Consider the following 13,424-nt stretch of genomic DNA (forward strand, 5'->3'; position numbering starts at 1 on the left):
AGAAGCACAATGAAAATAAGATCTGGCAGAGAAGCCTTTTAGTCTTCGAACCGTAATTGATAATGTCTGTTGGCCAGGGAACACTTACTAATAGCTTGTAGAGGTATTTCGTTTCAAAGGCTCTTGGTATACGAGTGTTATAAACTGACGAAAAAAAAAAAAATAGGTGTTAAACAATTACATGTGCTTGAAAAGCCAGTAATATTAATAATGTCTATACGGAATCACTAAATAGTTGACCCTGTTGAAACCTTCTGAGCTTTAACTAATGATAACTGATACATAGTTCCTAGTATCATCAAATTTATAGAAAAACAATCTAGGCGCGATGGCTATGAAGTGAAGCAACGATGTTATCACACTAAAAGTGTCAAGAGCCCTTGATTTTCTTAAATTGCTTGACGTAAATCTTTCCTTCTATGTGTATGTATAGCCAGTTCTTTAGGCGAGTCCGGGCTGGAGCGGGAAATCGTTGTTTACTAAGCAAAACGTCTCATTTGAGATCTTTTTTCCTATAAAACTTTGAACGAAATCCCTAGTGAGACGCCTACAGGAGCAACAGTGAACTACATTTTCTCATTCATATTCTGTAAGTCCAGCACTTTTGCACAGAAATGCTTGGCCGTAAATTATATTTAATCTCAAATAATATAAGGTAGATGTGCTACTATATACTGCATTATTATATATTTACGTATGTTTTGCTGAAATTCTATTTTCATGTAGTAAAATTAATGAATTTACTTTCGTATGGCTTCTCCTCACGGTTCAGGGTTCTGCCGAATGGGCCAAGACGTTTACATATTTTTTAACTTCTGCTTTTATTTTGGATTTCGTCTTCCGTGCCCGTGCTGCATGCATCTAAAACGGGCGAAAATCCAGTAAAGCAAAGGTTTAAAGGTGCCCATTGAAGCTGAGGCAATTTAACCCAAGTGTGCAGACAAAATGTATAGTGAACGTTTTTCAGAAGCTGCCCAAACCGGCTTACTATAACTATATAATTAATCTAACGGCCGCTGGCGTTGTCTTTCAGTCTCTTTACTTAATAGTAAAGATATCCAAATCGCTTTGGGTTTGTTCAACAAGGCGATAGTTCTGAGCTAAAGAAGCAAGTAAAAAAGACACCAGATGGTACTTTATTTATGTATGATTTTATTTTTGGGTTTATCCTTCAGCTTTACCTTCCTCATTATCATCGTCGTCGTGCTAATTGCCGTTTATATAATATTTTTCCTCATTGCCTATATGTCACAAAAATAACACACCCCATCACACAATTGGTTATCTTTTTTCCATTTTTCACTCTGTGGAAAAACGGCTACATTTTTTCTTGCTGTGTAACTCTCGACTGTTTTTCTGTCCTTCGTGTTTGATAGTTAGTTACCTGGCCATAAGTACAATTTAATGTTGAATTATTTTTGATACAATTTTAGTATTGTGAATTACTTTGAATTTAGGCTCCACAGTCACTCTATTTTTTTTTTTCTTTTTTTTATCCATTTTCAATATTCCGAATCGTATATGTATAAACTCCATATTTGATGACGATCTTTGATGCCATTTCATCATTCAATCATAGTAACAGTAGCATGACTGTGTAGTCAGAATCAATCACCATTCAGGAATGGTGTGGCTGATGGCGAGAAGAGATATGTTAGCTGTTTGTGTCGTTCTCATAATCTCCGTAGCATCTGTGTAGTATTGCCATTTCCATTGTATGTTGTTGTTGTTATTAATGCTTGATATTTATGTATGTATAAGGTCATCTTGTCCTATTGACGACAAGCTTACGCTGTGAAACAGACATTCAGCTATTTTTATCTGGTGATCACAGATTTAGCTGGCCATTTTTAATGAATAGGGTTAAACATTACATATTTTTTTTTTTTAGTGATACTGTAATTTCTACTACAATATGGTACATAATATCGTTCTATACATTGACATTGGCTTTATTCACTTATGTATATTCGTTCAGATTTCTGCTGTCCTAATGGCTGTGATAAAGCGTCCTTTTCTTGACACTTACTCAATCAACTACAATAATCAACAGGTTCAGTCTCTCTGATACTCATCCTGGTATACTGAGCACCAGCTTTACGTAAAAAGGTATAAACAAGGCTTGCAACTGTACAGGGATGTGCTACGTATCGTTAGTAATTTATCTCCGTAACATCAGCGTTACACGGTAGACATTTGCAATGTACGTATGGCTGCTACCCTATTGAATTGAACTACTGATTAATCCAGAATCCGGCTCGTCTATTTAACCCGTGATGCTCTTCTTCCTGGTTCAACTCGATCCTTTCACAGTATCAGCCACTTACGCAAGTAGTATCGACAAGCGGCTATTTTTTACTGAATCAAATGTTTCGTTCTCCAAAAGCCGTGATCACCTTTTTGCGTGACATAGCTAAGGGGTTAGGTCAGCGAATTTTTCACAGGAAAAGTTTGTGCCTTATTTGATTGCTGCACTTTTATTTACAGGAAATCTTCCACTTTTATTGCTGCACTGCTACCATTGAGACACTAGGCAGGCAAAACTACCTGTTGATACAGGCTTGGCTGGGTCTGTTATGTCATGTACTTTAGAGGACACGAAAAGATGGGGACGTTCCCTGCGCGTATGTAGACGTCATCCGAATCGAAGAATTTGGCTATCAATTCTGCTTCTAGGAAGAGGGAGTCTTTATTAATTGAGGATCGACGATTATAGGTAAGACGGCCACAAACTAACCACGATACTGCCCAGCCTTTCTAAGTAGCTGTCGTCGTGTGACATGTGCCTGTCTATGTGTCTGAATGAGTGCTCCTCAGGTCGTTTGAAAGTTCTGGACTTATTAGCCAGCTCAAGTTTAGTGGAGCTGGTTGTGGAATGGCTAGGACGTCTATGTAGTTTCAAGGTCCTAATCGAGTCTCTTGACGCTGGGGGGTTGAAAACTGGGCCTAACGGCACAGCCAATACCGCGGCGGTTTCGTTTGTCGCCGCCAGCGCCACTGTCTTACTGAAGAGGATGACGGTGAATGACGGGATTCAAGGGCATGGATGGCAGGATGTGCCCCAGGGGCAAACCGATCCGGGAACTAAACGAAGGAAGGAGCAAATGGCCTGGGTCAGGCCAAAGGCTTGAACGATGGGCCAGAAAACTGAACAAGCGAGTAAGCGGCACAAGGAAAGTGGTGGAATTCAGGCCCCATTGCATGAAAGTTCAGAGAGTGCGGGGTAACTCCGGCAAAAGTACTATGTTATGAAGGCAGGCGAAGTATCATCGGTAACGGTTGCCTTTGACAGACGAAAAACGCAAAACGAGCGAGCGAGCGAGTAAGAGAAATAGGAAAGGAACGGCGACGACAAAGCAGGAGAGCAAGCAGAAGGGTAAGGTGGGGTTAAGGGAGCCTTTGCCGTCACTGCAAACACAGGGACCGAAAAAAGAACAAGGGTCATATTTTTCGAAACGATACACAAGTGAGAAGAACTGACGAAACTCCTCTTGCCCTTAGAGTAGAAAGAGGCGGTGTGGTGACTACGACAGTGCTCGGACGTATGGGATAGAATGCTGGAAAAGGAACTAGGCAAGGGATCCGGAAGTGGGTAATGTTGAGAGATACACGGGAACAGGGGCAAACGACAACGAACCGAAACAACGATCGCTGACGGAGAAGAACTGGCGAAAAGACGATAGGCGGATTTAGCAGCTCAACAAAGGTGGAAACGTCATCCCGCCAAGCGAAGAACCAGCTGCCACGGCAACGACAACAAACGCCTCTACCGGCGGCTTCGTCGCCTTTGCTTACGCCACCCCGATGCTCTCATCACCACTAATATTTCCCTAAGCAGTGTAAAGGTTCCCACACGATAGCGCTTGTGATGTTCTGCCAGAGGGAACTGAAATAAACCGCTGGCTCTAGCATCGTCAGTCCCTGTCGTGCGTCCTACGCTGGACCACATGCACAACATAGGTAATGAAGATCAACAGATAGTTTACTGATGCAATCATACTTCTGTGCCTTACGTTTTTGAATGGCTAGCTTACGGGTAGGTAGCAGGTGAGTAGTAAGGAAAGATGCCTATAGAAACATTAAGGTGGAGTCGTTTGAATAACAAAATCACATTATAAAAGTCGACCCAACCTATACAATCAAAAACCGATGCATATTGTATATGCAAACAAGCTAACTAAATGAATCCCTTAGCGTATCTCGTGACCATGCAGCAATCTTCCATACACGTTTCTATAGTAAGATATAGTTTTTCAGCGACTCGTTATTACGTCCGTTCAATGATTTCCCGTTGCCGTTGTTGCTGTCGTTTAACGCATGAAAAATTCGACGCAATTCCAACATCGACAGGAGGCAGTAATTACCCTATGAAGATTTATCTGTATGTATGTACATGTGTATTCGCAGCGATAGGATGTATACTCTGTGTACTTGCTATATATATAATGTATCATGCATATATCTATTTATGGGTATCATTTGAGTAGTAATAATACTTTCATGCATACTTAACCTCAACGGTCATTTATTAACTCGTACTATAATAGTATTTGCTCAAGTGCAGTGCATATATCCCTATCTCTTTCTTTGTCTCCCTGCCTCGTATATATCATTTTTGACTTCGATAAGTTTCAATAGAACACTTGTCATTGCTTATTCGGCCCCCCTTTTACTTTCTGTCGTTATCTATATGTGTCCGTACTGCCGCTTGCATCCTTTTTTGTGTTACCGCCCACATATATGTAAGCATGTACCGACTGAGGGGTATTTGGTTTCGTTTCTTCTTTATTTCCATTGTTGAGTCCGCTGTTATATAAGATGTGAAAGAGGTAACTGTTGTTTTTTAGTTCCGGTTTCTTATCTGGTCTATTTTGACTGAGTCGCTTCTGAACACCTGAGTTACTTCACCTGGAGTACTCAGCGTCCCCGTTTTACAGGTGTGAGGGTAGCAAACAATGTAAGTATGCGTGACGTTAGTCCTCGTCGAAGGGAATACGTATTCGGAGGGCCAAATTTGGCCTCGTTCTATACTTGCCTTCAAGAACGATCCACTCAGACTTGGGGTTCAAGAGTAGCTAAACGCTAATCTGTCTTCGCCGCGAAACTCGCGAAGCAAGCTACAAACGGGAGTGTCTCTCGGATATGCAGCGGCAATGAACCGATGGTCCACTGCTATCTGCTTTCCCTTTATATCCCGCAGACCCCTTTTTACCTCCGTCCCATAAGCTTTGAATCCCAAAGGCGCAATAAATAGTAATTACGCTGTTGTGACTTGGCGGCAGCTTGCTTTCATAGCCGTATTCTCCAATGGGCGTACTGTACGTGTACCTTTCAGACCTCACAGACCGCCGTCGGCAGAAGGACGCTTGTAATGGACGTCGCGTTGTGTCCTCGCAGCAGACCTCCTGTCGCTTGCAACAAAGAAACGGCCTGGCCTGAGCTCTGGTCCCACGTCCCACGCCCTTCCCATTGGCAAAGCGAGCTGCCCAGAATCGTGGCTCACCATCGTCATATATAAGACGCGGGATCTAACGCACTTACGATACAAAGACAGACAAGACAGCAGACAAGCATTGCCCCGTTGTTCACGCATCATAACGTTATACGTATGTATACTTGAATTACACGAATTGACTGACTAGCTGGATAAGCAGTCAGGGCGCCCCGTGACTAATCAAAGGAAGTTGCACTCGTACGTTCGCTTTGTGAGGACGAGGCAGAAGAGAAGCTTCCCACAGCAATTTGCGATTTCTGCCTTGACGGCGCTTTAGATTCTCCGTGCAGGCTGCTTGCCGAGTTGCACAATGCATGCTACAGTCGAGAGAACTAACGTAAGCGCATAGCGGCGCATATGAGAGAGCAGGATGCATGCAGAATGTGCCGGCATCTCAGTCACCTGCCAGGCGTGTCCGTCACACCCTATGATGAAGGATTGCTGCACTATATAAGCAATCTATAAGCAAAAGTCTTCGCTGCTGGCTCGTGCGACCTTGGGCGTCGTGTCATTATTATCCAATGAAACCATTGTATCGATGTGGTCATGGGCAGCGTGTGAAACTGCAGACGCCCCACGGTGCAAAGAACCGTGCCGCGCACGCGTTGAGTAGTCGGAAGGCCGGTCACCTGATTTGCAAAAGTCATACACAAGATACATAGAAGATGTTAGTTCAAGCAGGATGCTGCTGTGATGGCACTAGACTTACCTTTGATGTATATCACGTTTTTCAGGCTCTGTACCTCTACTTTGCAAACAAAACTAACTGCAATAAGAGGCTTTGACAAGAATTTTATTTATAAACTTAGTAGCTTTGCATTTCCTGCAAAGCTGAATTGTTTTTGCGATACACGCACCCATAGCAAACATGCTGCAAAAATAACACTTGTGGACATATTTATAGACTTGTAGGACTAAAACTTGCTCAAGTCGGTTCTACTATTTAGTCGCAGTTTAGTAACTGCCGAAATATAAGCAAAACGGATGAATTTTTGCTACGAAATTTAATCATCATGGTCATAAAGTTTGGGCTTCACTAAGTATTGCAAAACAAGATAAAAAGGCATTCAATAAAAAAAAGTATTGACGCTAGGGAAGATAACGCGCAGTCAGCCAACATCATCTAGATTAAACAACAAATATGGTCGAATGATATTACGATGGTTATTGTTAACGTAAATACAATCGTATGCTTCATCAGACGTTTACGTTACGGCAACTCTATATTTAAACCTCTTTTTTTTTTTGCCAAACATGAACATGAACATACAACAACGTTTTCATACATCTATCCGAAAAAAACTTCAAGAAAAGTCTTGACTTATCATGATCGTGCCGTACATATCATTACGACGCCATGTTCTGGGTCGGTAGCAGACAAACCGACTCGATCAGAGAACGCGCGAAGGCTTGATTTAGTCTAAGCAATACCTCCGTGACGCACACCTAATAGCCACATCCGTTGTCTTTTTAGCGGAAAAATAAAACTAGTTCTTCAAATATGCCGGTAGTATTTTTCAATAAGGTTATGAAGAAGATAAGCTGCTATTTTTTCGCCACTTTAACCGATGTACGCGTTAGAGAGACACGAGTAAAGCAGGCAACAATCATCCTGTTCATTTATTTACGATGGCCAGGCCCAAGTGAGGACCACCTTACTGCATCCAGAATAGCCCGTACCGGCGTATTTTACTATTAAAAAAAATGAAAGTTCAACCAAGGTGGGCAGAATTCGTAATCTGACAAGGTTTTGCTTGGTCTGACAACCGTATGTTGACTTGTATTGCGTTGTGCGTCGTTTCTGATATATATATATATATATTTTTTTTTTTTATCACAGAAGCATATAGCATTGTCTGTCTAGAAAATGAAAACCTTTACTACAGTCTACTGCTGACTAGGTCACTGTATATCTAAGTTTTAAAACAGCTTTTGGTGTGGTGTAGTGACGCCTAGTCCAATTAAACATGAATATCATGGACTTCGTTGGCAAGAATGCCCCATTTTAGCTAGCGGGTGCGTTCGCTGCAGCAACATTTAGCCTTCACGAAGCTTTCCGGGACAAAAGCTTTGTCACTGTTTTCCTCTTTATTGGTTTGTTATTGTTCTCGATGACACCCCAACGTTCGGTCAAACCAGTGTTACGCTAGAAGGAACATCCAATATGTGGAATAGAGAATACTACGATACATAGGGAGACACAGCTAAGCGATAGGACCGGCTGCTGGCGGTTAAATAGAGCGGAATGCGATCAGGCCATAGAGGTTTGCAAAGCAGGGCGCATCGCTAAATAATTCTCTTCTCCAGCTTTCATGCGACCTCACAATGAATTGCTTTACAGTTTATCAAGTACACATAAGTTTTTTCAAAAGTGTTTCAGAGGTGGTGTAGCTATTCTGCAGGTGTCTTCAGACTTTCCGAAGAGTCATTTTGGGTATCCTTTCTTTTTTTTTTTTACAAGCCACTTAAAATGACGTATGGTGCTATTTTGGTATGGTTCGTATTACGCTACATATTATGGAAATACAATAATAGCTAGAAATATAGTAATTATAAATTAGAGAGAATCTGAATCGTGCTTCATTTGACTTCTATTCCAAGTAAGTGTCGGGGGCATTTTATACGTGATAAATTACATTTTTATGCATAAGCTTCATTGTTCACGACAATAATTTGCCGTAATTTGTAAATTAAATTGCTGTAATCTGTGGGTGAAATTGTATTTTTCAGTGGTATTCTTTTATGCAATGTTTCCAAGCTACAAAGACCGCTTATGTATGATAGTTCAGAAAAAAAAATTAATAACAGTAATAATTATTTGTTATTTTTTGTGGATCGAGTTTGGCATGAATCACTATGTTCGGGAAACACAGGTTGAAATGTAAGTACTACATGTTCGTACTCTTAAAAATTTTCTCCAACAATAACCGATGCCGCCGATAAACTCGTCTGCGACGCAAGTGGTGATATGAATCAAACGCTTCTTGTAGTAGACCCTATCATAGACCACTCCGATAGTACTACCCAAAGATCGGTGTTAGCCGGCGTAAACAGAAAGGCCAGCGCACATTTCTCTGCGCTGCCATGGCGTCTACACCCAATGACGTTGTTAGAAAAACCAGTAAAATGAAGAATTAAAAGAAGATAACTAAAATATTACTATGAAGGTCGATAACTGCTTGTATGTGTGACATGTCCCTTTGTTATAGGTCTGTTGGGGGAACTCCAGATCCTGGTTCCGGCCTATTTCGGTTAGACTATTAAAGGTCCTTGAGGTTTACCTCTTAACCAGTGGAGGCCGTTACGGCACATCGATCCAAGCGACAATTCAATTTTCTTGGAAATAACGCCACAACCCTTAGATGAAGTTCCTGCAAATAAAACACTAACCGGCGCTGTATCCTGTGACAACAGTAGCTAAATGTAGAAATTACAAAGAAGAATCAGAAAAATCTATTTTTCTTGGCATTGAATGTGTTACTAAGTGACTAAGTAAATGCAAAAAAGAGAGCTCATGATTCCTACAAGACTTGGTTATGTTTTAGTCCAACGGATGCTGGCAACTTTCTCTAAGCCGGCCTGCAATTGTGTCACGATCTCGACGTAAGTACCTGCACACTGCAGAGTGTGTTCTTCCAAAATCTTCAAAGGTCGCATTGATGAAGACGACGACGATGATTTGGAAAATAGGAAATCTCACATAAAGCCAATTTTCGGCCGGCGCCATGTAGCCACCTCTCTTCAGTGAGGCCGATACCATATGAAATGCCGTATCTAATCCGATTTTCTAATGAGATGGCGCCTCCAAAAAATAGAGGCATCGATACACGTACAAGCTTTATATATATGCATGACAGATTAAAATTTGATTTTTTATATTTTCACAAGTGCATCATTTGAGAAAACCTTCAACGAACGTGCGGTTCTTGTCATTGTGCGATTGGGTTTGTGGGGCTGTGTGGGTAACGACACAAAATGTGTACAAACGTTTCTAATAGAGTAAATTCCATCTCATCGTACGTCTTTCGTACCGAATTTCACGATAGGCTGTTCCACGCTGTCTCTAGTTAACCAGAATTCAAAATAATTTCTATCCGAGATGTGTTAGTTTGTAACACATGCGAGAAGCAGCGTTCCGTATCCTATGGATTTTTCACTATTTTTAACCTTTCTACTAATATTTCTTATTCGTACCAGCTGAAACCGATTATAAACATACTCCTTTTTGCCTCAGGAGTTGGCCACCGGAGCAATGCTTAACGGCAGCACCGCACATAAAACTCGAAAGATTTACTCAGTACCCACATCGAATCGTTTGCACAATAATAATAATAAAAATGTAATAATTACAACGAGGTCCAGCAACGTTAAAGTCTACGGGATAGCTTTTGTAGAACGTTTTAAAAAATTAAATATCAGCCATTTCAATACATATTTTATACTTAGTTATAAGCGGCTGGTGTTTTTCGAAACGAGTGTGCCTACGCCTGATTTCGAACCTAGAGTAACTTATGAATTTAATGCGAATGGCTTATACGCTCTAAATAGGAGCAAATATCTTGCTAGATTGCGCCTATTCTGCGATAGCGAATTGCATCACGCGCCTTGGAATAGTTTTAAAAATGTAGAAACTTTGCATCATATGTGCCGTCTAGTATCGTTTTCACCATTAATCCGAACAAATATCTAGACAAACTTCCTTTGAGGTGCGTATTGCCGAAAACTAAATCTCACCCTGCTGATTTACGAGCTGCATTGCTAATTTAGTTGTTGCCTGATAGCCACCATAGCCTTCATTTTCCCTTCGATGAAGTGTGCCGTTGGCCGGACCCATCTGGATATACTCGTTGCAGTCGAACGTCTGTTGAGCGTCCGGCGGCATCGCGTTCCAGTACGTTGGCGAGTTACTAAGAGCAACAAGACCCGCCCTTCTCCGATGATGATAGCATGTGGCCAGCGTGGCTGCGAACAGAAGAAAACAGAATCCAGACAAGATGGCGATCACCGTCAGAGTTCCTTGGGCGAACGGATCGGCGTTGCTTTTCTGAGCGACCGGCGAGAACGACTCGTGTAACTGCACGCTGAAGTCACAGTCCTGACAGCCCGGCCTATCAGGCTCCTCCTGGCAGAGTGAATAGCTCAGACAGTTGATTGGTCGACAGCCTGTCGACTCACTACGCCGGTGGTAACCCGGCATGCATTGATTGCATTCTGCACCCCGATGCCCTGGTAGGCATTCGCAACGTGGTATGCCCTGAAACGATGCAGAACCACCAATAAATAGTACTTGGGCCTTTGATCGTTTGTCGAATCGAAGTAGCAATGAATTTCTTTTAAATACAGGCAATGCCGTATATAATGAAATAGGCCTGAATCCTGCATACTCCCTGACAGAAGGCGTACATGCTACTTCCATCGAACGTATCGATTTAACTGTTCAAGCAGAAGTATGTAGCTGACATAGACCCATATTTGCTGTATGCCCTTGGTTTGAGCATGAGTAAAGTGGAAACTTATTGCAGCTCTATCCTTACCGTTCTGGGATCGACGTCGCAGACGCCGGTTGACGTAATGTTAGAGCAAGGACACTTGACACACTCTTTTACATCCTTCACGAATCCTGGGGAACAGCGCTCGCACCAACTGCAAGCCAGTAGTAGTCAGAGAAGATGCAAATTTGCTCTCGTTTATGAATCCGTTCCTGGTAGCTCGGAAATCGATTACATTTCTTTTTATTGTATTCCTTTCATTATTCTAGTTTTTCTATTCATATGTCTGAGTTCAACTACAAGGCTTGTAAAGAAACATTTATTAACAAGCGCTGCTTAACCATACTCACCGTCCCTGGTATCCTTCGTAGCAGGCGCACTCGACGGAATCTAACGATGTCCGGGTGCAGGCCAACATACCCGGCTCCGAGCAGTTGCACTCTACGAAGCCAACCAATAGAAAATGTTCAACAAAAAACTATTAAGTGCACTTTTCCAGACCCGTAAAAACAATTTCCAAAAGCTGACTCAGGGACGCACAAAAATGTCCGTCATATACAGGCATGTTGTAGACGACACCATCGATCATTCCCCTAAGATAACTGTAAAGCTGAACCGTTTAAAATCGGTTGCCTAATTATTAAGATAGTCAACGACGATTTCAGGACAAGCACGTTACCGAACTACTACTAGCTTATAGTGCTTGGTATATTCGTCATTTGCCTTCTGTTTCGCGTATTTTTTTGGAATAATTATACGTAAATCCCTTTGTATGTCATGACGAGAGACACGAGATATGGTGGCAGCCCGGGGCCAGACCTATTGCCATGATCGTACAAATAATTGTGTAAAAGGATTGCCGAGTAACAGTCCATTCTGTTAGCGGACCACTGTTAATAACTAACTTCTATCTTCACATGTACAACCCTCTGGATCTCTACAGGATAGCGGCGTTTTATCAATAATCATCTTTAAAAGCTCTAAACTAGGTCTAATCTTGACTATAATCATACTACAATCACACTTATATGCTGTCCTGTTTGCAAACGTATTCTGGACCTTTTAGAGAAGTTCGACCATACTGGCGCCGCGCTGATCATGATTATTTTAATGTATATACGAAGCGGTTTCCTATAGACATCAGAATACCTTATTTTTGGAAAAGAGACCGTAGCATCTCGTCGCAATCTTATGTTGCGCGTAGGGCAAAACCAGCCGTCTTATCTAAATATTTTTGAGAGATAGAAGTAATGACGCCTGAACGAACCTTTGATGGTATTAGGGGACTTAAGATTTATGCTATTTATGCCACATGTTTGTTTTGAACTCCCTTGTTCGGAATGAACACACATCCCCAGATCTTTTTTTGAAATGAAAGACTCTTTCGAAAAGTCTAGCAGCATAAAGCCTGCCGAACATTATTGTTTTAAAAATTATTTAGAGGTTCGTGGTGTATCTTCACGGTCTTCACGTGTATGCACGCTAGAGTATTACGCTAGGATTCTTAAAATATTAACTGTTTACAAGAACTTTAGAAGTTGCACTGCTAAGGAAAGCATCAGGCCAATCCACTTCGAAACGCGGCGGGGAGCGTGCAAGAACTCTTATTGGTTGTATCTACTTGTCCAATCAAGGTGGGTATCCAATAAGTGTAATCTTTTTCGATGCGGTCCTGATTTGTGAACAAACTGTGCATCCAATATCAGTTTTGGTGCGTCGACATTTTGCTATATGAGTGGAGCTGCTGTCCGTCTCAAGACTGTGCGGCACAGAGGTTAACTGTAGCACCTGCTTATTAGAGGGATCTGCCTTTGAACCTTTTTGTGGACAGGGCATGCGACAGCTGTTTCAAAGGCTACTGGATTTTCGCCGGCTTTCGGTTGCTGATCCTTCAGGTGTCGCCATTCTGTATTCACTGTACATTTTAAAGGAGTGGCACATAAAGCTATTTCGTCTCTTAAAGATTTCGACCCTTTTCTGGGTTACCAAAGTGAAATTGTTCTTCTAGCAACTTCGTAAACAGCTAAAAGTGATAGAACTGTAGCAGACATTATGTATATATATATTTAGGTTTGCAGCATGTAATTGGCAGGCCGTATCTATGGTCAAGGGTCTATCCTATTCTATAACATATTTGAGCAGCTGCACTGATTGTGTAACTTGAATAGGATTTGCACTATATAGGCGAATATCATTGATGTATATGGGAGCATATGGGGAAATGATTCGCAGAACGCAGTTCTTGGAAACGCACGAGCCGATACGATTATGTACATCATCAATATAATAGTGTGGTCGATATCCCTCATTTGACAGCGGCTAGCTAGGCAGGCCTGATGAACGTTTCCAACAAGTCGCCGCGTCTTATATCGATTTGAACAGACGCGTCCTGCATAGTACTATAATAGATTGGACTTTACACTGAAAAAATGACAGTTATT

At 41.7% G+C, this 13,424-nt stretch overlaps 1 protein-coding gene across 5 annotated transcripts in view; it reads right to left on the minus strand.

Moving 5' to 3' along the window:
- Positions 1 to 1,132: 1,132 nt before the first annotated feature.
- The window catches only part of LOC111249096 (uncharacterized), a 110,068-nt gene continuing 97,776 nt past the window's right edge, over positions 1,133 to 13,424 (minus strand). For all 5 annotated transcript variants that reach the window (XM_022802468.2, XM_086986598.1, XM_022802487.2 and 2 more), the window contains 4 exons: positions 11,334 to 11,424; positions 11,029 to 11,137; positions 10,229 to 10,748; positions 1,133 to 6,123 (listed from right to left, as the gene is read on the minus strand). In XM_022802468.2, coding sequence (XP_022658203.1) covers positions 5,954 to 6,123; positions 10,229 to 10,748; positions 11,029 to 11,137; positions 11,334 to 11,424 — 890 coding nt within the window. In that variant the 3' untranslated portion in view covers positions 1,133 to 5,953. The remainder of the gene's footprint in view (positions 6,124 to 10,228; positions 10,749 to 11,028; positions 11,138 to 11,333; positions 11,425 to 13,424) is intronic.

This window comes from Varroa destructor, unplaced genomic scaffold, assembly GCF_002443255.2.
Source record: "Varroa destructor unplaced genomic scaffold, Vdes_3.0 BEIS01000001.1, whole genome shotgun sequence".
Classification (NCBI taxonomy): Eukaryota; Metazoa; Arthropoda; class Arachnida; order Mesostigmata; family Varroidae; genus Varroa; species Varroa destructor.